This window comes from Delphinus delphis, chromosome 6 (genome assembly GCF_949987515.2).
Source record: "Delphinus delphis chromosome 6, mDelDel1.2, whole genome shotgun sequence".
NCBI lineage: Eukaryota > Metazoa > Chordata > Mammalia > Artiodactyla > Delphinidae > Delphinus > Delphinus delphis.
Genome location: NC_082688.1, coordinates 73,730,482 through 73,755,647, shown reverse-complemented (window position 1 = coordinate 73,755,647; position 25,166 = coordinate 73,730,482). Strand labels below are relative to the sequence as shown.

The 25,166-nt window shown below is 38.4% G+C and overlaps 1 protein-coding gene across 1 annotated transcript; it reads left to right on the top strand.

Annotated features, from left to right (window-relative positions):
• The first annotated feature begins 9,487 nt into the window (after positions 1 to 9,487).
• TUSC1 (tumor suppressor candidate 1) lies at positions 9,488 to 13,038 on the top strand. Its single transcript, XM_060014852.1, has one exon. It carries the CDS (start codon positions 9,693 to 9,695, stop codon positions 10,305 to 10,307), a length of 615 nt encoding a protein of 204 aa, XP_059870835.1. The 5' UTR covers positions 9,488 to 9,692; the 3' UTR covers positions 10,308 to 13,038.
• The last annotated feature ends 12,128 nt before the right edge of the window (positions 13,039 to 25,166 follow it).

Genomic DNA, 25,166 nt, shown 5'->3' with positions numbered 1-25,166 from the left:
GTAGGGTTTTATGCAGAGAAACAGCATGCTCATATTCATGCTTGCAAAAAGTCACACTGGTGGGCTTCCCTGGTGGCGCAGTGGTTGAGAGTCCGCCTGCCGATGCAGGGGACACGGGTTCGTGCCCCGGTCTGGGAAGATCCCACATGCCGCGGAGCGGCTGGGCCCGTAAGCCATGGCCGCTGAGCCTGCGCATCTGGAGCCTGTGCTCCGCAACGGGAGAGGCCACAGCAGTGAGAGGCCCGTGTACCGCAAAACAAAAACAAAAACAGAAAGTCACACTGGTGGCTCTGTGCAGAAGGGATTTGATAGGGTAAATATTGAGACCAGCAAAGGAGTTGCAGCAGGCCAGATGATAGAGGGTAGTGCTTTGGACTAATCTGTGGTCAGAGGAGATGCTGAGAAAAACCAAGATTCTTTAGAGGAAGAAATGAACAACTGGAGATGGATCTAGTACCAGGGGTGGGAATGATAGGGAAGAAGAAGGAATCAAAGAAGACAGCTGGCTTAAACCACAAGATGGATGGTGGGACTAATTACTGAGATGGAGAAGTCTAGGAGCAAAACAGGTTAGGAGAGCAGGGCAGTGTAAGAGTTCCATTTTGAAAATATTGTTGGACACACCTGTGAGATAGTCAAGAAAACGCGTCAGGTGAGAATCAATGTTTGAAGCTGGAACTCAGAAGCTGGAACTCAGAGTAGAATTTTGGGGTTGAGAGATAAATTTGGAAAGCACTAGCACAGAAAAAAAATAAGGTTATTGGATTGGATGAAATATTTAATGAAAACATAGAGAAGAAGAAAGGATATAGGAATCCAGCATAATCTGAGGGCTTGTAAGTTTAGAGTTTACAACTGTTATGGCAATACATGTTCAAGTTCCTACAATGTGCTAGGCACTTTATATATTTTAAGTTTTTAAAATACTGGTTCATAGTTGAATTTATTAAATACTACTTGATTGAATGAATGTACAGCCTTCACTAGAACAAATATCTCTTTGAAATATGGTAGAACTTGTCCTCATCTCAGCTGACGTGCCAAAACTACACATTGATTATAGGTGCATACCTGTCTGAGAGGCTAAACCATATTGAGAACCTTCATCAAGGGATTTGAACTGGGAAACTGATTCACTGTCCTGTATATAAGAGGGCAGCATGATCAGAGAGAAGACTGGGGATATGAACATCTTGGAAGAGTCTAACAGAGAGTGTTTTCCTGAGGTTCCCGCTCCCTACATATTCTAAGTAAAAGTTCCTCAGAAGAGCCACAGCTAGATCCTGTGAGTAGTCCACAGAATGGAAGCTGACATTCAGCCTGAAGCAGAATACTCTAACTGCAGAAACTGATATTCTTAGTGTATGCTTCGACAGGTGGAGCGTAGTGAGACGCTTGGTGTTTGTGGGACAGTGTTGCCTGGATAAATCTTAAAGGTTAAGGGTTAGCTGAAGATGACTTCAGGAGGGTGGGTGAGGAGGTAAAGCATGGAAGAGAATAAACATCAATTTCACCCTCCTTTTCCATTAAGGCTGGTTAATTCCAATCTGGGGGGGAATGGGTAGTGACAGTGCTGTGAGGAGATGAGAAACAGGGAATTGGATGAGCGTTTTAAGTTTTGAATTATATTGCAGTGGACTTTTAATATCTGAAAATGAGGACTGTTCATTAATATTCAGAAGTAGTTGTAAATTAATGGTTCTTTTCGAGATATTATATAAGGGAAGGGAAGGAAGAGTGACAGAGTGGGTTTGAGGGGCAGTGGTAAAAGAAAAAATAAATTACTTGGTTTTTTGCACCCTTCTGAAGATAGCTGGTAGGTAACTTAGTTCTAATTAGAAATCATTCCCAGACTCCCGTTACTACCTTCAGTGATGCGTACGTAGCTGGAGAACTCAGATTGAGCTAGAATCACTATTTTAGATACATATGCTTAAGAATAAGAGGGCCCTATCTGTTCAGGGTTGATTTAAAAATACAAAACACCGAGACCGGGCGTGCTGTGGTGGAGCCAGGGCCGGGGCAGGGGCCGGGTCGGGACCATGGGTGCTCCGCACCTCGCCTGCATCCGCGGTCCCTCGCCTCCAGCCCGCTCTGGCCCCGGCCCCCGCACTCCTGCGGCCAGATTCCTGCCGGAACTGGAGCTCCCAGGATGCCCCTTCCCCGGCCGTGGTGAGCCCGCTGGTCTCCAGGACGTGTTCCTGATTTGAGGTGAAACCATGAAGAGAAGATAAAACAAATAATAATGCTTTTCCGCAGTCGCTTCATGCTGCGCTGCTGGCCTTCGTGGAGCCTCAGCCTCCAGTTCTGAACTAGCACTGCCAACCACATAGGAGGTGTCTCAGGAATGTTTAAGTGAATGAATGAATCTACACCTGCTCTGGAAAGCAGGCCGACCCTAATTCCCTATCCCTCTAGTGCTGTGTACTTGAAGCCGAGAAAATATCTGTGCAATGCCAGCAGTTTTGTTTTTGCTGCCACCTACCTGACCTCCACCTCCCACCTCACCCCGATGGGTGGGAGACAAGGGCTTGGCCCCCGTCACCGCCTGGGACACCTCTGTGAGGAGGTGGCGTTGCTGTCACTGTCTGCCTGATGGAAGGAAGGGCAGGTGGCTGCGAGAGCAGGATGTTCTCAGTGTGCTGGGGGACGTGGGAAAGACTTGGCATTTGGAATAAGTGGTTTGAAGGGAAGAGGCTTTGAGCAAGTTTCTCTGCTTCCCCTCCAATTTGTGACACATTCCATGCACACATCTACTGCATATGACAGGCACTTCTAATAGTAAAGAGAATTAAAAATACTCACTTTATCCTAACAGAATAGAGAAAGAGGTCAAGAGAAGATACTTGTTTAAAGATTCTCCAGATAGTTAATGAAGTGTTAAAAAAAAAAAAAAAGAATCTTTTCCAGAAAGTGTGTTAGGACTGTCATTCATTTAATTGTTTATAACTTTTCATTAAAAACTTTCCATCCTGTCACTGGAGAGGTAGGATGTTACAATCAACCTTGATTGTTATTCTGAGACCCTGACAGGTTCTGAGACGTGAATGTGGGTTACTTGTGTTTGCTGCGTTTCTCTTGCATGAGGTGGTTTCCGCATCACTCAGTTGGCCTGTGTGTTTTGCTTATATAACTCTTCTGAAAGTACCTTCTGTTTTAGGAGAGCCACTTTTCAGCCGTACTGTTTTTACGGAAAATTTTGCAGGGTAAATTGACCTGCCTGGGTCTGAGGTCTTTATTCTTGAATACGTTGAAGTTCGGGAAGATATTAAGATATGAACGTTCTTACTGCTCTTCTGCGTCTAGGTAAACTGTAACTTTGGAATTTAATAATTCCTGTGAAAATCGAGTTAAATGGCTTTAGTTTTTAATTGCTTTATTGGTTGCTAATTATTATGGTGTAAGAAACTGGACTAATTCATAATACAAAGGTGTCTGCTTAAGTAACACTTACATTTTCATCCTTACCCTAAAATATATGGCCTTTTTTTCTTAAAATAAAATAAACAAAACAAACAAAAAAACTCTTTCATTGGCATGAAATCAAACATAGAGAAAATGCTGGAAATATGCAGAGTGATCTCTTGCATTTTCTTTTCCAATATCAATTTCACCATGGCTTTCTGAAGATTGAGACCAATAATTAGAGTAAGAAGTGGGGTATACTGATTGTCCCAGTGCTGTCCAATAGACCTTTCTGTGATAATGGAAATGCTCTATGTCTGTTCAATCCATCATGATAGCCACTAAGCCACATGTGACTACTGAGAACCTGAAATGTAGCTAGCGTAATGTGAGAACTAATTTTTAAATTTTATTTAATTTTAATTCATTTAAGCTGAAATTTAAACAGCCACCTGTGGCTAGTGTACAGCACAGGTCCAGACCCTTTAAGGAATAATGCTAATCTACAAACATGTAGCATGGGGACACTACTTTAGAACTAACAAAGACATTTCCCACATTAAAAAGTCTCCATTTTGGCCTTCTTTTGGCCAAGTGTTCTGTGTGGATACCTTTTGCTCTTAGCTACATTACTTTCTGCTTAACCTATAATGCTCTTGCCCTCTTTTGTTAGTCTGGCTAGTGCTTTTATATTTAAAGGAAGGAGGGTCTTTCCCCCACTGTAGAAAGTATCCTAATTAAGACAGAGAAGTCATGCTGCTTTTTGTTTATGTCACAATTTTCCCTGTAGCTAGAATTAAATGATGTTGTCAAAGGGCAATGCTAGTGTTTGATGGTTTTTAATATTTTTGTCCATATCAAAAGATTAAATAAATGCAATCAATATTCTCAATTCCTAACCCTCTAGTAATTATTCCAATAAAGAGATATTCATGCTACCAAGCATCAATACATGCTCTTCATAACCCTAATAAATCTGCTCCCAGAAAATAAAACCGTGTTCAGCTAGGGCTTTAGAGAGAATGTTAGCAAATCCCAAGCTCAGAATGTGATTAAGTTTTTCAGCATATGGAGCTTACAAAATATGGATTTTTAAAACCCAAACATTTAATGAGAACTATCAAAAAATAAAAATCGTATCTGCAAAGGGGCTGCATATTATATTTGGGGCAGCTCCTTAAGCAAATAACTCATATGGGGAGTTTAAATACCACTGGCTCTTCACAAGAACTCATTCTATTAATGTCTTATAAAATAAAAACAACAAATTAATAATAGTATCAAGAGTTAATGTGTAATCCTTGCTGGCTGACTCTATTTTAAGATTTTTAAGAGCTCTTCCCAAGAACCCCATGAGGTAGATACTACTTTATTCCATTGTACAAATGAGGGAACTGTGGCTTCAGAAGGCTGCCCAAGGTCATACATCTGGAGTGGGAGGGTTGGGTTGTGGTGTTTATGAAATCTGGGTATGTATGTCTTACTCCAAAACCTGTACCTCTTATTTATTACATATTCAAAAATCTACATATAAAGACCCACTATATATTAAGATAAGTCTTTAACAAGGCTTGTCATTAACAAGGCAATGCCAGCCTCCTTCCTAGTTCAGTCTGAAAATTGTCAGCATTCTAAAAACCTTTTTTGGTGAGTTTCAATTAGCTCAGCTCTTGGATATATAGGTTAACTTTATTGACTATTAAATGGTTAAAGTTTTACTTGATAAAATCATCCTTTAAGATTATATAAGAGAATGAGGAATTAATTTTTTCAATATCCTAGTCATTCAAGAAATATTTGTATCACACTCTCACACACACACACAATATAAGCTGCTCCAGGAACTCATATCTTGTACAGATCTACTTGTACAAGAAATATTAACTTGTACACGAAATATTAACTTATATCTTGTACAGATCTACTTGTACAAGAAGGACCTCAGCATCAATTTACTGGAACAGGTATTGCAGTACGTTATCAATGTCTAAAAGAGGGAAAAACACCTTGAGTTCAGGGGATCTAAGACAAATGTATGAAATGGTAGGGTATAAACTTTCTTTACAATCCAGATAAGTGAGACAAAAAATGAAACGTACTGTATGAACAACAAGGCTTTATTTCTCATAGTTCCATAGTTCAGAGGCTGGAAAGTCCAAGAACAAGGTGCCAGTTGACTCAACTCCCCAGTGAGGGCTCTCTTCCTGGTTTGCAGGTGGCCATCTTTTGGCTGTGTACTCACAAGGTGGAAAGAGAGACGGGAAGGAAGCTTTCTGATGTCCTTTCTTTTATGGGCACTAATTCCATCAGAAGAGAGTCTCACCCTCATGACCTCCTCTAAACCTAATTACTTCCCAAAAGCCCCATCTCCAAATACCATCACATTAGCAATTAGGGCTTTGACATATGAATTTTGGAGGGGTACAGTTCAGTCCACAGACCATGCATTACACCCAAACTCCAGGACAAAAGACTCTCAGTAGCAGCATGAATACAGCAGCAGAGGAATAATGGAAGGTAAGCATAGAAACACCCAGGGCATCCTGCCAGACTAAGGAGTTCAACATAATTATACAACCGACCTTGGTCAAAGTTGTTAACCAAGTTCATTTGATGATATATTATAGGATGTTTTAAGGAGAGAGGCCACACAGAGGCATTTGATATAGGATGACTTGTCCCAATGTGAGTGTGCCATAAATTACCTTAACATATGATTCATTTGATAAGAAATGTGGTTCAAAATGGAGAAATGAGAGTCAAATAAGTATGACAATAAAAGAATCTTAGAAATCAACTGGGGATACAGGAAACTATGTATGTAATAGGGCCTCTTTCTCAAGCCAGCACTTAGAAATATATACCAGAGAGTGTATATGGGGAAAAAAAATAAAAATAAAGAAAACTTGTTTGGAGGATGGGAGAAAGGGGGCAGTGAACTCAGCTGTCATTCAAAGTTGGTTTTGAGAAGTACTAAAGTGGAAGTGTAGGGCGAAAAAAAACAGTGCCACTCCAGTTTGCTGACACAGCTTTTCTTAACTCCAGTATTTACAGAAATGTTGGTGTAAGACATTATATTAAGAAGCACAGGGCTTCCCTGGTGGCGCAGTGGTTGAGAGTCCACCTGCTGATGCAGGGGACGCGGGTTCGTGCCCCGGTCCGGGAAGATCCCACATGCCGCGGAGCGACTAGGCCTGTGTGCCATGGCCGCTGAGCCTGCGTGTCCGGAGCCCGTGCTCCACAACGGGAGAGGCCACAACAGTGAGAGGCCCGCATACCGCAAAAAAAAAAAAAAAAAAGAAGCAGCACAATGACTGTCACCTCATCTAATCATCTTTTTTCTCTTACGTAAAATGAAATACAAGTGTTGAACAGTTAGAGAATGGGCAGTGAGGGTGTGGAGAGAGAAAATAATTGATAATAATACTTACAAAAAGTCCCCTTTTTAGTTCCCAAAAAACTAAAAAGTTGCTGTTTCAGGGAAATAGTGAAATCAAGTACTCTAAATTACTTACTTCCACTTTTTCTGCTCTTTTACTACAAATTTTATAAGCTTAGTGAAGGAATAATCTTTGGCATTAGAGTTTTCTAAACACAAAGTGCACATAGTCCGTTGGAGTTTTTATTTATAAAACTGTCACATTTATTATAGGAGAATTCTTATCTCTTTTTCTTGAGTAGGGGTAGCTTAAAGAACAATAATTACAGTGTCAGAAAAAAGCAATTTGTGTCCTTTGAGCCTTTTTTCTCTTCAGTAAGCAAGTAATTTTACTGCTTACAAGCTCCCATTTTTCAAAGAAAGCACAAGTGTTTATTTTATGTATATTTTCTAATTAAGAGCTTATGTTTTTCTATATTCTCTTCTTTGAAGGATAATTGCTTTTAAATTTTATCATTTCCATAATTTTTTTCTCTAAGATTTCTTCATTTTACTTTCATATATGTTATATTATTTCTGCAATAATATTTTCATATGTAGTCTACTAACAAATAATAGTCGGTAGAACCATTTTTACTAACTTTTGTCCTACTATATTTAGAAATGCTGTAATGTTCAAGTATACAATTCTTGACAATATTCTAAGTGAATTTAAATATATTTAAATACAAGGAATAATTTGGGCAGTGATCATTTTAGTAACTCTATTCCAAATCATCTTTCAACTTAGAGATCACATCCATTGTCTCTACCTCCTATTTGGGAAGATGGGTGGAATCTCCATTAACCCTAAGGTGAATGTTCATTGCTTTGCACAGATAACCTTCATCATTGTGATTAATAATCTTTGCTGGATCAATTTTCTCTCCCCACCCTGGTTTTTTTTTTTTTTCCCCTTTTCTTTCCTCCCCTCCTTCCTTTCTTTTAGTAAAATAAAAATAGTTATATATGCCACATGCCTGCAGAGGGGCAGAATTAGTGGGTTCTGTCTTTTGGGAGTATATACATATAATCAGATTAGTTACTGTAAAATACATAAAACAAACTGACAATTTTACTGGATCTTCTTCTGCTTAATGAGTTTTACCTGCTTTTCATGATATTTTATATTACTTCATTAATTTATCAAGGCAAAAGAGAGCACTTTGGGGTTGGATCAGGGGTAGAGAGTAGGACATGGAGGCCTTCTCATATAACCAGTGTCAGTGTTCTTTAGGAAACTCAGTATAGTTCATTACAGTGGTTAGGTACAAAAATTTACGAGATATTCTACAAAGGAAACAAAGCAGCTTTAATCTGATAAGTTGTAAAAAGAGAATACTAGTAGATTTACTAATGTAAGGGTAAGAAGAGTGAAGCCAACAAAAAAATAAAAGACACTAGTACTCAATTCATAACATCCAAGGGGTGACTGAATCTTTCTTATGCAGAGTCTCTCTAACTTGTGTGGCATATCTATCTTCTTATCTCAGGGCTCCCTAAAGCTCTTATCTAAAATCGGGAACTAATCACCTTTCACCAGCATTTTTTCTTGCAGTCTCCATACACACTATGGGAAAAAACTTATTTTTTGTTCAATAATACATAGAAAAGTTGGTGTATGTCTGTAACAAAGTTTTCACCATCTACTTTTATTGGAAATTAAGAATGATATGGTCTTTTCTTTCATAAAACTAAATTTATTTCTTGAAATTCTGAAGTTATATATCCTTTTTGATTTCATGAAATGATAATGACAGTTGCGTTTGTGGTGTTTTAGGATAAAAGTTGAATAATTCTGTCTTTTCCCCTAGTTACTTACCTTTGTTTGTACTGTTCAAGGAAAACCCCAACTGTGAACCAGGTTTCTCAAATGCTCTTCTAGTTCCTTTACTTGTTCCGGTGGTTTGAAGACTTCAGTTAACCTAAGAATTACCTGGGATCTTGTTGAAAATATAGGTTCTGGCTAACACCTCTCTCTCCCATGAGATTCTGGCATCAGTGTCTTATCCTTAATTTACTTTGCAATTATCCAATTATTGTGTAAGTTGAGTCCCTTAGAAACAGAGTGTGATTCATTCAATGAGCTGTATCCACCCAGAAATTTTGGAATTTACTGAGTAAAGTTTCTTGAACGTGTGAGACACATTTTGAGTTTCATAGGTTTTGTTAACAGACCTGAGCACATCAAGTACGTATAACCTTGTTTCTATAGACTTGCAAACAATTTGCCAAGTGGAACCCTGGCTGTCCACAAGCTGGGAATTGCCTATATTCTTTTGAGAGCTACCCGTTCCCACTTGAGGGCCTCAGGACAGGTGCTCAGCTCCACTCTGTTGAATGTTTCCTTAAGCTTAGAGGTGGGTTAAACCGCTGGGTTCTAAATAAACCCGTTATAGCTTTTCAACGTGCCCCATGAAGCTGTCCCAGAACTTCTCATTGTAATATTATTTGCTTTGAGATTGCCCTGTAAAAGGCAAGGTAGCTGGTGGTTGCGCTGGAGACAGGGCGAGGCCGGCTGGTTCCTGCAGTGCCCTGGCCCGCGCCGAAGAGCCCTGGCAGAGCCCGGCCGAGGATACACGCTTTTCCCCCGCGCTGCCGGAGGCCTGAGCCGCAGGGCGCTCCCCAGGGGCATTGTGTGTGAGCCCGCCTGGAGATCGCAGGCCCAGGGGGCAGCTCCACCCGAGGAGACAAGACACGCCTCAAACCGGGCAAACTCCCGGCCTCCTCTGGCCCCAAGCCAGCAGCCGCCACCCGCCACCTTCTCTCCTCCTGCGCTGTTGCCCCGACTGCCCTGCCGGGCCCCGAACTCGCTGGCGCCTGGGCGCGCGGCCCCTCGGCCCAAGGGGCTGGCGGCGTGGTTGGGACGATGTGGCGCATGCGTGGTGGCGCCACCAGGCGCGGGAGCTGCGGCGGAGGGGACAGCCGCGGGCAGGGCCGCCCGGGCCGCGTTCGTGGGGGTGGCGGCAGCGGGGGCTGGCGAGGCCGCGCGGGCGGCGCTCGACAGCAGCTGGAGGAGCGGTTCGCCGACTTGGCGGCGAGCCACCTAGAGGCCATCCGCGCGCGGGACGAGCGGGACCGACAGAACGCGCGGCTGCGTGAGGAGAACGCCCGACTGCGGCTCGAGAACCGGCGGCTGAAGCGCGAGAACCGCAGTCTCTTCCGTCAGGCCTTGCGGCTTCCCGGCGAGGGTGGTGACGGGGCGTACGCGGAGGCGGCGAGGGCGACCCCGAGCCCCGAAGAGGCCAGCACGAACAGGAGAGCTAGGGGCGGCGGCCCCGAGGACGAGCAGGGCAGCCCCAGGGCCCTGAGAGCCCGGCTTGAGAAGCTGGAGGCCATGTACCGCCGGGCCCTGCTGCAGTTGCACCTCGAGCAGCGGGGGCCGCGCCCGCGTGGGGACAAGGAGGAGACCTGTCCACGCAGACCCGACTCAGGCCAGCGAACCCCGGAACCCGAGCCCGAACCCTCGGAACCCTGGCTGTAGCCCGAGGCCGCAGCCGGGGGGAGGCGGGGCTTCGCGCGGGCCCCTCCTCCTCCGTTCACGGTTGCCCCCAGCTAGCGCGCTCCTGAGCCGCGCGCTCCCGCCTCCTGCCTGGCCGGCCACTTCCGGGGGCGAGTCGCGTTCGGCCGGCAGAGGCTGAGAAGGGCGTGGGGCCGTCTGAGTCCACGTGTACAGATCAGCCTTCTCTGGCCCCTGCTTGTTTCCGTGGAGGGAGGCCAGGCAGCGGAGGGGCGGGTTTTAAAACAGCAAGAAATGGGTGCCAGTCAACACGTCCTAATGCCTGAAGTTTTCTGAGTGTTGTGAGGACCTGTGGTATTTTTTCCCTCTGTTTTGGTTCTTTGAGGGATGAATAATACATTTTGAATCGGTTGAGTTTGTTCATTCTTAAGTCTCCCAGAGCCTCTAGCCGCTCTCTCTTATGTGGCCAACATTCTAAGTATTTGGTTTGTCTTTATAAGTCGGTGTTACTTGGATAGCCTATGAAGTACCACCCTTTTATGAAAAAGGTGATATATATAATTTAGAAACTCATGTCTGCCCTGGCTCTAGTCCTTATACATCTAATATATACTGATTTGTTTACCCCATTCTGCCCCCCACCCCCAGCCCTGGGAATTTTTAAACTATCTGCCTACAGTAATTCTTTGATCGGCAAATAAATTTGGTGCACTAAAAATAACCTAAAGCTATCCCACGACTATTATTTAAAGTGTGTGAAATGTTTACACGTTTCTTTAAGAAATATACATGTATGTATACATTATACCTATTTTTAATATCTGAACTTGATTAGCTTTTGTAAACTCATTTTCTTTTCGCTTTATGAAACAGTGATCTTTTAAAACAATCTAAAGATTAGACAGTCTAAACATTTCATAATTTTTATACATTTTAGACTTGACAGCATAGCACACAGCTACTTTGCCTAATATTGCTAATGTTTAAGAATTTTTAAGAAATTATGAATTATATGTATATCAGAAGTCCCAAAACAAAGTGATTTAAGTCTCAGTTGTAATTTCAATGCAGGAAAAAAAAATGTGATTATCTTAACAAATATTCTAAAATCAGTTGATTGTACTTTGTTAATGAATAACACCTTTGCCTAGTAATGAAGAGGATACCATTGTACCTGGTAAAAATCATAGGTGTAAAAGGGTGTTTAAGTGGTGGAGAACACTTCAGTTTAAGGAGGCAGAAAACAATGAGAAGAGTTTCTGTTACAGCTAGAAAAAAATCATGAGTTAGAATGTTTGTTTTGTTTGTGGAATATTCCAAAAGTTTCATAGCATATATTATAAAACAAGTTGCCAAAGAAAATAGTTTTGAGATTTTTTCTAATCCTGGGTATTGAAGACACTGCATTTTGCTTAAAAGTAATTGATAGTTTTGAACATTAAAATCTTCCCCTATGACCAAGAAATACGAGAAGAATCTTGGTGAGAATAAGTAGGTATATGAAAACTATTTCTATCCCCTTTACGTCGTTTTCTAATAGCGAAAGAATTAAAACATTTTTAGGAGGCAGTAGGAATTGAAGAATGGAAAAAAGCCTATTGGCCCTACTTCTACTTTGAGTGTAAATTAGTTAATCTCTCTAAGCCTTAGTTTTGTTACTATTAAAATGAACATATCATCTACCTTAAAATGTTAATAAAAATTTTATTGAAATGCTATCTGCAGAATACCTGCTTCAAAATAAGATCTATCAGTAAGAATTATAATCCAAATTGTGAAATTTCAAGTGCATATTTTACTGTCACTTTACTTTCCTTCTGTATTTTGTTCCTCTATGACTTTATGGGTATTAGCAGATATGTATATTTCGAATATGTTGACATTTTTCTCTCCTTTTAAACAAACAGGGGAGATAAAGCCTTTATGATAAGGGAGTAATACAAAAAGTTTAAAATATTTCCTGATTGTGGCAACTGGCGATTCAAGAACTAAGCAAAATATTCAGTTTAACTAGTTTTAAACACCCTTTGTTTTAAAATCATGTATAAGTATGGTGAAAAAAACTTTTGTAATAAGGCACACACACAAATGAGGAATTTTTTTTAGCACAATTCCTGAAAAGTTTTAAAAATTCTGAAACCCAAATGCCCCTATAAATGGGTTAAGGCTCAACTTTGTTGAATTTCCCCAGTGATACCTGATGAGAAGTATCATGTAGTAATATAAAAGATGTTTTGTTAAAATATGTACCTGTTTAAGAAATGGGTAGAGTTGATTTTAGAAAAGTTTTGTCTAGGCCCTAGTTTGATCTAAAATAACCTAAAACTACAGATTATCATACTTTGTTACAATGACATTTCCATAACTTCAGATTTCTTGTGCAATGAAAAGAGGGCTTATAATAGAAATGAGCAAAAAATGTGTGTCATATTAGCAAGCAAATTCAGTGAGGAGGGTTGGCATTTTTTTAATTAGCAATTTTTATTGCTGCTACTCACAAACGTATACCATCTTTATGTTTTCATCTGTAAAAATTAGGATGTAAATCAAAGCAGTATAAAATGGGGTCTTTTGTAGATCATAGAACAAGCTGTCCTTGCTATACTTCTTGAACATAGTGAATATTTGAAGAATACTTGAAAATATTCTTTGTATTGTTTAGTCTTAGACATAGATTGCCAATTTATGAGTATCCCCATGATGAAACTAATACCAAATTATTCAATAAATTAAATCATCAGTATATACTAAATAATTGTTAGCAACATGATTTTGATCCCAGTGCCAAAATACCATTTTCTATTTTGATTAAAGGAACAGATTTTCACTGAGAATTTGTCATAAAATCTTCATGAGTGAATGAAAAAACTTATTAATATTTCTGTTCAGTGATTAATTGATCAATTATAAGTTCTAATTTTTCTACTATAAACTTGCTTTCCTGATATATATTTTACCTATCTGATATAGACACTATATAAATCTATTTGTGCAATGGAAATATGAACCAAGGAAAACCAATAATACCCACGTCTGACTTTATGAGGTTATCATGCTCAAATTTCAGATTTTAAAGCTTAAACTAATATTAGCATCTCTTAATGATTTGAATTAAACTATGTTGTGTTTAATCCATAGGGGGTTTTGCTTATTAAAAAATTCATATTCAGAATCGACTTGTCAGTATAGTCTTTGCATTATTCATGTTAATTTATTAGACTTTAGAGAAAATTTGAGAAAGACTTTAGAGAAAATTTGAGAAAGGGGGCTTCCCTAGTGGTGCAGTGGTTGAGAGTCCACCTGCCGATGCAGGGGACACGGGTTCGTACCCCGGTCTGGGAAGATCCCACATGCCGTGGAGCGGCTGGGCCCATGAACCATGGCCGCTGAGCCTGCGCGTCCGGAGCCTGTGTTCCGCAATAGGAGAGGCCACAGCAGTGAGAGGCCCGCGTACTGCAAAAAAAAAAAAAAAAAAATTGAGAAAGGACAGCAGTGAGTTTGTTGGCGCTTAATTCTTGTCCGAGTGATAGGCATTCTACTCTAAAAACTGAGTGCTTAGAGAGAGGAACTTGAACAACAGTCTACCGCAGACCTCATACCTGGGACTGATGAAATTTTTCCATGGCCTTTCATTTTTCCAGGTATCCTCACTTTATTTTTGATTCTATCATTTTAAACTTAAAACCTCCATTGTAGGGGCTTCCCTGGTGGCGCAGTGGTTGAGAGTCCGCCTGCCAATGCAGGGAACGCTGGTTAGTGCCCAGGTCCGGGAGGATCCCACATGCCGCGGAGCGGCTGGGCCCGTGAGCCATGGCCGCTGAGCCTGCGTGTCCGGAGCCTATGCTCCGCAACGGGAGAGGCCCGCGTACCGCAAAAAAAAAAAAAAAAAACCTCTATTGTATTTTAAACTTAATGGGTCTGACTTAAGTTATGGTGAAGACTCTGTTGCTAATAACCAAGAAACCCAACAATTCAGTGACTATTAAAAACAGGATTTTTAAATCTGGTACATAAACTTCCTGATTCGGGTGCTTCAGGATGTCGGGAAGCTATGCTCCACATGGTCATTCAGGGTCTCAGATTCTTTTTATCATGTTTCTCTACCTTGCCCAAGGTCATTGTTTCATCTGTGTGGTAGAAATAGGTTACTTTCAGGTCCAGGTTTCAGCATATGGGAAAGGAAAAGAAAGGCTTGGCCAAGTGAGAAAGTGATATAAATTCCCCTGGTCACATTCTGCTGGTAAAACCTTATCACATGACCCATTGACCCTGGCAGCTATCCTGTGATCATAAGAATAGCAGTTCAGAGAGATGAAAGAAAACTTATATCTTAATAATATCATTGCAGCTCTGTTTATCACACCCAGAGTCTGTCCTACATCTGGACTTCCAGTTATCTGAGAAAATACATTTCCTTATTGTTTAACCCAGTTTGAGTTAGGAAATTCTCTTAGTAGGAGTAAAAATGGAATACTATACAACAGTAAGAATGAACGCTATGATGACACATGAAAATATGGATGTCTCCCAAACAAAATGTTGAGGAAAAGAGGCCAGACACAAAGAACATAAAATGGACAAAACGTTAATATCTATATCTATTGAGAACTCCTATAAATCAAACAAGAGAAGGGCAATCATCCCAATGCAGAAAAAGGCAAAAGAACTTACAGATCCTTTATGTTAGAGATAAGCTGGATAGCCAATAAACTATGGAAAGATTTTCAAATTAATAGTAATATAAAACTTAGATGTCCTATCTCTTATATTCCATAACTCAAATAATCAGCATTTGCCTAATGGCTATAGGAAAAAAATTATAAATCATTCTGAATATCTTTTCCAATGCTCCTTATATCTAAATGGTTATCAAATCTTAAAATTTTTGGTCTCAAAAATGCCCTTCACAGTTATTCCTTTTTCTTCATTCATAATTTTGGGCATAGGTTATCTAAGGACCTTTGTTTCATTTTGCATGAGGTAAACACTAATGAATGCAAATTTATTTTAATTCAGAGGATAAATTGGTGTATGTACTATTGACCAATAATTTTCAAAGTAGGGTATGCAAGTATGCTGAGAGCAGGTTAAAAATCTCAGGTCTTCTATTTGCGTTTATTTTTACCTCATGCTTTTAAAATTTATTCTTTCTGTGTGTGCTCTGAAGTGTTCTTAGTATAGTAAATGATATACACATTTTGTTATGTGCTCAAAAATATTTATAGATCCTGATAGAGTCTAAAGAATACTACACTGGGAGTCAAAAGCTCATTTGCAGGGTTTTCATTTATTAGTTTTGGACCTCAAGAATATTATAATCTTTTTAACATGGAATTTTTCTTAAATAGGAAAATTGAGTAATAGAATGTATCTAAATATGCATTATAGCTAGGTTTGTTATGAGACTTAAATTAGATATTATAACTAAACTTATATTTTATGCTTTAAAATACCATACTACCAAAGTAAGAAAATTACTATTTTTTGAAAGATAATTTTTCATGTTCCTTGGCTTTTGGGACAAAAAGAATTAGCTATTAAAATTATTTTAGATTTTTGACATTTTTTTTAATCTTCACAACTACTTTTTAAGGTTTAGGATTAATTCATCAGAATTTTTCAGTGCGTATCTTTTTGCTTGGCATTTTATACATTTCAAGCAAGAAATTAGGGCAGGTGTGTATCTATCAAGTATAAGGAGGCTACCGAATTAACCTACAAATCTCAAAGGTTATATTAATGAATCTGTGTGCTTCACAACCTTTTCTGAGAAGAATAAAACAGTTTTATTGAGGCACATTAACACTACTAATAATTCTAAGACCTGAAAATACCTGACTGTGAAGTTGATTATATACTCAAACAGAAAGGTATAATCAAAAGGTTTCTGAATCTCCTCCTTCAACAGTGTTTTTTTTCCCCATATTATTGATGCAGATGTTGAGTCTCTTAACAAAAATGCGAAATAATTGGGGCTGAAGACTTCCTTTAGCCAAAAAGAAATTTTCACGTTTTTATTAAGCAATATATTTCATAATGAAATAAATTCCATGAATTATTCTTCTGATACCAAGATTCAGCAGCATAAAATAAAAACAAAATGTCCAAAAATAACTCCCAGATATCAAACATTTGCCTTCCAGATCCACTCTCTATTCTTCTCCACCTTACTCTCTTTTTTACCACATTACTGGCCTCCCTTGGTCCTTGGGTTTCAAGGCAAGATTGGTTTCTGACTGGATTTGGCCATGGAAATACTAGCAAGAGGGCAGAAGCAGGAAGTAGGGTTGGGTATGGGGTTGCTACAGTTTAGCTGCATCCTGCCTATCAAGGGTCACAGCTCCTGTAAGTCTGCCTTCTCTCAGAGCTCTCTTTCTCCAGGTTCTGGTAGGGGCTCTAGCCTCTCACCACTTCTGCCCAAGGGGTGGTGAAGTTTTCCGTAGTAGGTGTTACTACCTTCAGGATACTGCTCCGTATCCTTTGGTTTCCCTAAACCTCACCCAGTTTTTGCAAACAGCCCTTTATTGAACCATTTAAAAATTACTCACCTTCACTGTGCCATTTTTTTTCCTGTGGGGACCCAGGTTGATTCAATAAATGAACAGTGACTACTGATATTGATATCGATTTGCATACTTTTACTGTATTTAATTTAATGCATCTTGAAGAGTCCATGGAGCAAAATGCTATATCTCAAAATCTGATCTTCAGTTAATCTAGTTTGATGCTTTCTTGATTTAACTAACTCAAAACGGACACATGAAAATTAGGTTTTACAATTAGATACTAGGTATTTATTACTGGTTACAGGGTTTTTAAAAAAATTGTATCCTCAGTGATTCAGTATCATTCAACAGATATTTAATTTTTAATAACTCATGTATAAAATCTTTGACCATTAGTAATACAATCTATGAAATCATTTCTTCCTTTGAAGTGTTTAACATCCAATGCAAAGATGCAGACATATAATGTAAAATAGGAAATCAGGGAGAAAATATTAATGACCTAAAGTAGGAAGAACAGGATTCACATGAAGTGTTATTAGAGCTAATTCTTAAAAGACACATAGGGTATCAAGTAGATGGGTCTCATGGGATGATTATTTAAGACTAAGAGAACATGAGCAAAGGGATGTGAATAGAAATGTATAGGGAATGCTCTAGGAATAAAAAAGACTGTAATATGACTGCAGTGAAGGGTATAGAGGATTGAATAAAGCAGATTGTGGTCAAATAGTGAAAGACCTTAAACTCCAAATGGGAATTTAATCGTTCAATGGAGAAAAATCAAAGTTCTTTGAGCAGGTGATTGATTTAGAATTGTAGAGTAGCTCATATCATGATCAGGTGTAGTTTTAAGGAAGATTACACAGGCAGCAGATAATTAGAGGAAAGGGGAAACTGGAGGTAGAAATGCCAGTAAAGAAATTAGAGCAATGGTACAATTAAGAGGTAACAGTGTTTGAACATGATCAAAATTGTTGGCGAAGAGTATGTTTCTTAATTTGTTTCCTCTGAAAGCAGAGCTTGTTACAAGGCAGTATGTAAAGATAATACAATTATGGGGGAAACATCTACAGCTATAAGAGATAAAGACCAAAGAATAAACTTAGAGAAAAGTGTATATTCAAAGAACTAACAAAGGAGATTCAAAAGAGTAGGCTAGAAATGTAAGGGGAAATCTAAGAGGTTGTAGTTCCTTAGGGGAAACCCAGGGAAGATAGATTTGATGAAAGAATGAACTGTTTAATACTACAAACAAGCAATATGTGATAGAGTCCAAATAAAAAATGGTCTAATTGTCCGCTCATCCCTATATCCATAGCCATTATAAAGTAATTTTACAACTCTACCTATGAACAGATGGAGCTTCTTGTTGCTCCTTGCTTTGGCCAATGGAATGCAACTGAACTGGCAATGTCTTTGTGTATAGGACTCAAGAGACCATGAACACTTCTATACTTTCTTAGAATATTGTTGTCACCACATGAACAACGTTAAGCTAGCACGCTGGGTGGAATGAGTGTAAACTCATCACTCTTGTTACCCCAGCCCATGGCCAGCCAACTAGCATGCTGGGTGGAATGAGTGTAAACTGATCACTCGTGTTACCCCAGCCAACAGCCAGCCAACTATCTTCAACCACCCAGTTCCCAGTCAGTCAGCTAAACACACAGATACGCACAAGCCCTGTATAGGTCAACTCAGCCAGGCCCAGGTCAGGAAAACCACTGACAAGTAAACTTGTGATCAACAATTAATGGTTATATTAAGTCATTAGATTTGGGGAGCAAACTGTTAGATTATAAATTGTTGAGCAGTTACAAGGAATTTGGCAATGAATATTTTTAAATAAGTATCTTAAAGAGAAGAACAGAGTTGGAAAAGTTGCTCAGGGTATTATTATTTGTATTCTGTGTATGGAATGAATTTGAGTATGTTTCAGGAGAGATGCGAATAATGGAAAGTGAGATGAACAGCCCAATGGAAGAAGATATAAAGAGTTAACATGTTATCATGAATGGATTAACTCAAATGCACAGATGATTAGAATAGTCTGGTAAAGGAATAGATTAAATTCTTATTGAAGAAGAGGTAAGGAGAAAAGAGCAGGTGATAATATAGAGAAAGAATGAGGTTGGAGACAGGTAGATTGAGTGAGGTCATGTCTTTTCAATGAAACAGTAAAATCATTTGTTGAATTAAGTTAGCTGATTTTCTGTTCTAAAAGTGGAGAAAAGTTTCAAACACTGATGAAAGATATTTAAAGTGTGGTCAATTGGGAGATAAATAAAAGGATGGCTGAATGGTTCTGAGAGCCCAGGTGATTCTGGATAGCAAGAAACACACTGCAAGTGTAGAAATCATATTGGCCATTGGGAGAAAAAACACGCAAGAGAAAACTGAAAGATAACCTCAAGATACACAAGAGAACTTTTTATTTCTAAGGTTGGATTTCACTAAGCAGTCTTACTGGTAACTGAATTCTGATGATTTCTTTCTGTATGTTGTATATCTTGAATTAATCCTATTAGGATAAGTATAATTAATTAGATCATGCATGTGCAAATTTGAAAATTTCATAATTTTGGAGTCTTGGCAGTGTATGTAGGGTGGAAGAGAGGGACAAAGTGGAGACTTGACAATCCAGACTAGTGTTGGGAAAGAAATATAAAATATTAATAAGAAATGTAAGGAAAACAGTGCCCTCTCTTTGTTTATCAGGCTTAACATCAGGATTGCGAAGTTGATGAGAAACAGTTCTTGGGTCCTTTGTGCAGAGATGGCAAACTGTCTCTGTATCTGCAGCATGTTGATCAGAGGAGGATGTTGATAAAGGCAAAGAATGAGGTACATTTATACAGGAAGGGAAGACTGGATTTTTGTGGCAGTCTCTTGGGATTTCCTTTCTTTAATCTGCAGTCAGAAGAATCAATTGGATTCAATATCTTTACTTATAGCATAATAATGTCAATGCAGAATTGTTGAGAAAATCAAAAGAGATGAGTGTACATGAAAGTGCATTGAAAATCTAAAACCTGACGCAAATGAAAAGGATTTGCTAAAGCTAACGGCAACAATATTTAAGATAACTTTTATTAAAATTTGTTTTTAAATGATACAAGGAATAAGCCTTATCATATTGCTTAAAAATACTGGTTCTGTCTCAAAATGATCAAAGCAATTAATCTAAAACGTTTGTCATAAGGGGTTAAAATAATACCCTGAGTGTTACACGTTATAAAATTGTGTATATACTGTTTCAATGTATGTACACAACATTCACCAAAGAAACCTAAATTCAATTACTTCTAACCCCACCAGCCCTGCATATCTTACTGCTTCTATCATGCAATGTTTATGTGAACTTTTTTTTTTTTTTTTTTTTTTGCGGTACACGGGCCTCTCACTGTTGTGGCATCTCCCATTGCGGAGCACAGGCTCCGGGCGCAGGCTCAGCGGCCATGACGCACGGGCCAAGCTGCTCCGCGGCATGTGGGATCTTGCCGGACCGGGGCACGAACCCGCGTCACCTGCATCGGCAGGCGGACCCTCAACCATTGCGCCACCAGGGAAGCGTGAACTATTTGAACTATGTGAACTATTTTTATTATCATTTTTTGTACCATTTGAAAGTTCTTCATGATGAGGATTATTTGCTCTGTTCGTCTACATAGATGTTGATAGAGCGTAAAGCCAGTGACACATAATTTTTGAACATTGATATGTTCTCCCTGCTATCTTAAACAGGGAAAGAAACAGCATAATTCATTGCAGAATGCATTCATTGCATTCTGAAGATCAGGTCTCAAACATATATACAAGGTGAGAAATTTTAAAATAATCCATTCTTTTATTAATGAAGTTAACAGTCATTCACTTTTGAAATGTATGTTGAGTACCTGCTCTGTGACAGGCACTGTCCTCAGTCCCTACCTTGGAAAGCTTGCAAAGAATTGAAGGGAGGTAAATAATAAATATCTTTTTTCAATCCAAAATAATTTATCAATTTTTGTTTAACAAAATTTATTTTTCAGTTTTTGGTTTATATTAATTGGGAGGACAAGATGAAAAAAGTTTACACTGAGAGAGGTAATAGCATAGTGGTATGAGCAGGTGGTTTTGAGTCACTATCACTGAGCCTTTCTAGTTTTCATGCATAAAGCTCTCTTCCCATTTTAATTCCCCTGATCTGTATAAATTCTCACCAACTCATTTAATTTTAGATACAATTTAAAAATGAATATTCCACACAATGTGTAAGGATAGTGTCTTCAGTAAACGGTGCTGGGAAAGCTGGATAGCCATGTGCGAAAGAATGAAATTGAACTCTTAAACCATATACAAAAATTAACTCAAAAAGGTTTAAAGACTTAAACATAAGACCTGAAACCTTAAAACTCCTAGGTGAAAATATAGAAAAGAAAGCTTCTTAACATGGGCCTTGGCAATGATTTCTTGGATATGACACTAAAAGCACAGGTAACAAAAGCAAAAATAGACAAGTAAGATTACATCAGATTAAAAAGCTTCTGCATGGCAAAGGAAACCATCAACAAAATGAAAAAGCAACCTGTGGAATGGGTGAAAATATTTGCAAACCATATATCTGATAAAGGGCTAATATCCAATATATATAGGGAAATCCTACAACTCAACAGCAAGCAAGAAGGAAGGGAAGGGAGACAGGAAGGGAGGGAGGGAGGGAGGGGAAGGGGGAGGAAGGAAGGAAGGAAGGAAGGAAGGAAGGAAGGAAGGAAATGATTTGATTAAAAATTGGGGAAAGAACTTGAACAGACATTTCTCTAAGGAAGACCTACAAGTGACCAATAGGTATATGAAAAGATGCTCAACATCTCTATTCATCAGAGAAATGCAAATCAAAACCACAATGAGATATCACCTCATATCTGCTAGGATGGCTATTACCTAAAAAGAAGTTTTGTTTTTTTTTAAAAAAGATAAGTGTTGAGGAGGATGTGGAAAATAGGAAACCCTGTATACTATTGGTGGGAATGCAAATTGGTGCAGCCACTATGGAAATAGTATGGAGGTTCCTCAAAAAATTAAATATAGAACCACCGTATGATTTAGCAATCCCACTTTGTATATATATGCAAAGAAATTGAAATCATGAAGTCAAAGACATATCTGAACTCCCATGTTCATTGCAACATTATTCCCAATAGCTTAGAAATGAAAGCAACCTAAATGTCCATTGATGACTGAATGGATAAAGAAAATGTTTACTATATACATATTAATATATATATATATATATATATAAAATGTTATAGAAGTAGGAAATCCTGTCATTTGTGATGACATGGATGAACCTGGAGAACAGTATCCTAAGTGAAATAAGCCAGACACAGAAGGGCAAATACTACATGGTATCACTTATATGAGGAATCTAAAAGAGTTAAACTCATAGCAGCAGTGAGTGGAATGCCGGTTGCCAGGAGGGGGAACAGGGAGGTATTAGTCAAAGGGTACAAACTTTCAGTTATACAAGATGAATAAATCCTAGAGATCTTACTGTACAGCATACTGCCTGTAGTTAACAGTACTGTATGGCATACGTAAAATTTTGCTAAAAGGGTAGATCTTATGTTAAGTGTTCTTATCACACCAAAAAATAAAGATGTCAGTAGGAAACTTTTAGAAATGAGGGAGATGTTTGTGGCGTAACTTGTGATGATAGTTTCACAGGTATATACTTATCTCTGAATTCATCAAGTTGTATACATTAAATATGTACAGCTTTGTGTTTGTCCATCATACCTCAATAAAATAGTTTAAAAAATAAGGTCTTGCTTGCTTTTAGAAGCTTTCACTGAAGTAAGTGGATATTTAACTTGAAAGGTGACATTATATAAACGTACATCATGTGTTTCATTTGATTGTGAATTCTCAAAGGCAAGAATTGTATCTTATTCACCCTGTATCCCTAATAAGTACCTGGAATATTATAGGGAATAAATAATTATTTTTTACTTTTGAAAAAAAAGAAGATTCCCAAGCTGAATGGAAGCAGATTACTTTTCTCTTCTTCCAAAAATGTATTTTGAAAGAAACGAGATGAGTTTTCCTAGAGATGTATCTAATTGTTTGGCAGTAATTTGTGGTCCTTCAAAAATCGTACTAATTATCATCATGTAGGCAGGGGTTCTTAGGTGGCAATTTGTAGTTTTTAGCAGTTTTTTACTTGCAGCATTTTGAAGTTGCTGCAGCAGGAGGTAAAGCACAAAACCATGTTTATTTGAAAGGAAATATCTAAAATGCTATGTTATAGAATCACTGACGTTGAGTTCAGGGGAAGTGAAGAATGTATCTTTCCTCTTGTTTATATTAGTTAAACTTCCTGTGTTTTCCACATAATGGTGATTTAGAATTTGGTTCCTATAATAGCCTCATAAGTGTACTAGTGTCTTAAATTGGTATTCACTTACAGATATAGTCTAATACACTGGCCAATATGGTAGCCCATAGCCAGAGGTGGCTGTTGAGTATTTGAGCAGTCTGACTTGAGATGCATAAGGTAAGTGTGACATACACACTGGATTTAACACGCTTAGTCAAAAAAGCTTAAAATATTACATTAATAATTTTTATATTAATTACATGTTAGAATTATAACAGTTGATATATTGGGGTAAATAAAATATGTTAATAAAACTATTTTATCTGTTTCTTTTACTTTCTTAATGTGGCTTCAAGAAAATTTAAAAGCATACATGTAGCTTGACTTATATTTCTTTTGAATAGTACTGTCTAATAAGTACAGAATACAGTGGGATTATTTTTTTCCCCTTGAGAACATCATCTTCTGTTACTGGATTACAATGATTTTTATATCACACAGCTTAGGTTTGTATTCAATTTCTCATCTACTAAAACCAGGAGCTACATTTAAAGAGAGCTGCTAGTAAGCAGCTCAACACTGTTCTGCAGTTTATTATATGTATCAAAAATTTATATATCCCACTTACTTGCAAATAGTTTTTGCCGAAGCTTACCCACAAAATATATTTAAACACAGCAGTTACAAATAAAATCAAATAGAAACAAAACAAGATAGAGGAGGAATAGGTATCATTCTAAAGTAAAGTGTTCACTGTACTTGATTAGTCATTTAGACCAAAGTTTCTTACAAAGGGAAAAGGAAGACGTAGCTATTGTCTTCTTGGCCTTATGGTAAATTAAAACAAAAATTTGGAATCATCCATTATTAGAAACTGAACTTTTTATAAGGTAGCCTCTAAAACTTTCTGAATGGTGAAGAAGTAAAAATAAAAAGGCAGCATACTATCTGTGAAGTGAGGAAAATCAGAGCACCTTAAAAATCTATTGCTCCTATATCTGGTTATCCCACTGATGACCCTACTTATGTGGCCTCAGTTATGCATATGCATCTTTGTTCTGAAATAATGGTAACATGAATAGCAGCAGTAAGGGCCCTCTTCATCAAATTCCATAGAGTATTTGAAAAACCAGTAGTGAAAATTTTCAGCAATACTATGAGGGATCAAAAAATCCAAGGATTGCTTTAATCAAAACATAGCTTGAGGTCAATTAAAAAGTTGTGCAGTACAAATGGAGAAAAACATTTTGGCATTTTAGAAGGGAACCTGAAGAATCTATTGAAATGAATCACATATGAAAAAATTTCTTTTAATTAATTACATCCTGGTTTTAGTCAAGTCTGAAAGAGAAAATTGAAGTGAGAAGAGGGAAGTAATGAGAGGTAGTGAGAGCCAGAACTTCCTTGTAAACCCTGAAAAGAAATTTGCATTTTGCTCTAAGTGTGATTCTAAGCCATTGACTTTGAGTGCTGGAAATATAGAATATCATTTTACATTCTAAATCATCAGTCTGACTGATCTGGGGGCCCAGAGAGAAATCAAGATAATGCCTTTTTAGAAATAGACATAAAGATATGTTATAAATTCTTGATTACAAGAATTCAAATCTCAGGGAATGGATCAGGGCTGGATATGAAAATTTGGGCATCAATATATAAAGAGTAGAAGAAATCTTCTGGGAGTAGTTAGAGATAGAAAAAACAAGTGGCCTGAACTCCCAAATATTTGGATCTCACTTAAAGATGCTGAAGTCAGTAAAGAAAACTTAGAAGGGGCAGAACAAAAACCAGGAGCATGATACTTCGTGGATGCCAAAGAGCCTATGACAGGGATGGGGGATTACCAAGTGTGCCAAATACCATGAATAGGCTGAGTAAGAAGAGAACACAGAAGCAGCCATGAGATGTGTCACCACCGGGGCCATGGTTGACATTGACTAGGGTGGTTTCAGCGGTGCAGTTTAAAAGAAAGATTGGAAGCTGACAAAGTGAATCCTAGATGCACAATTAATAACA

Coding starts and splice junctions, on each gene's coding strand:
- TUSC1 (XM_060014852.1), top strand. CDS start 9,693: ATGTGGCGCATGCGTGGTGGCGCCACCAGGCGCGGGAGCTGCGGCGGA.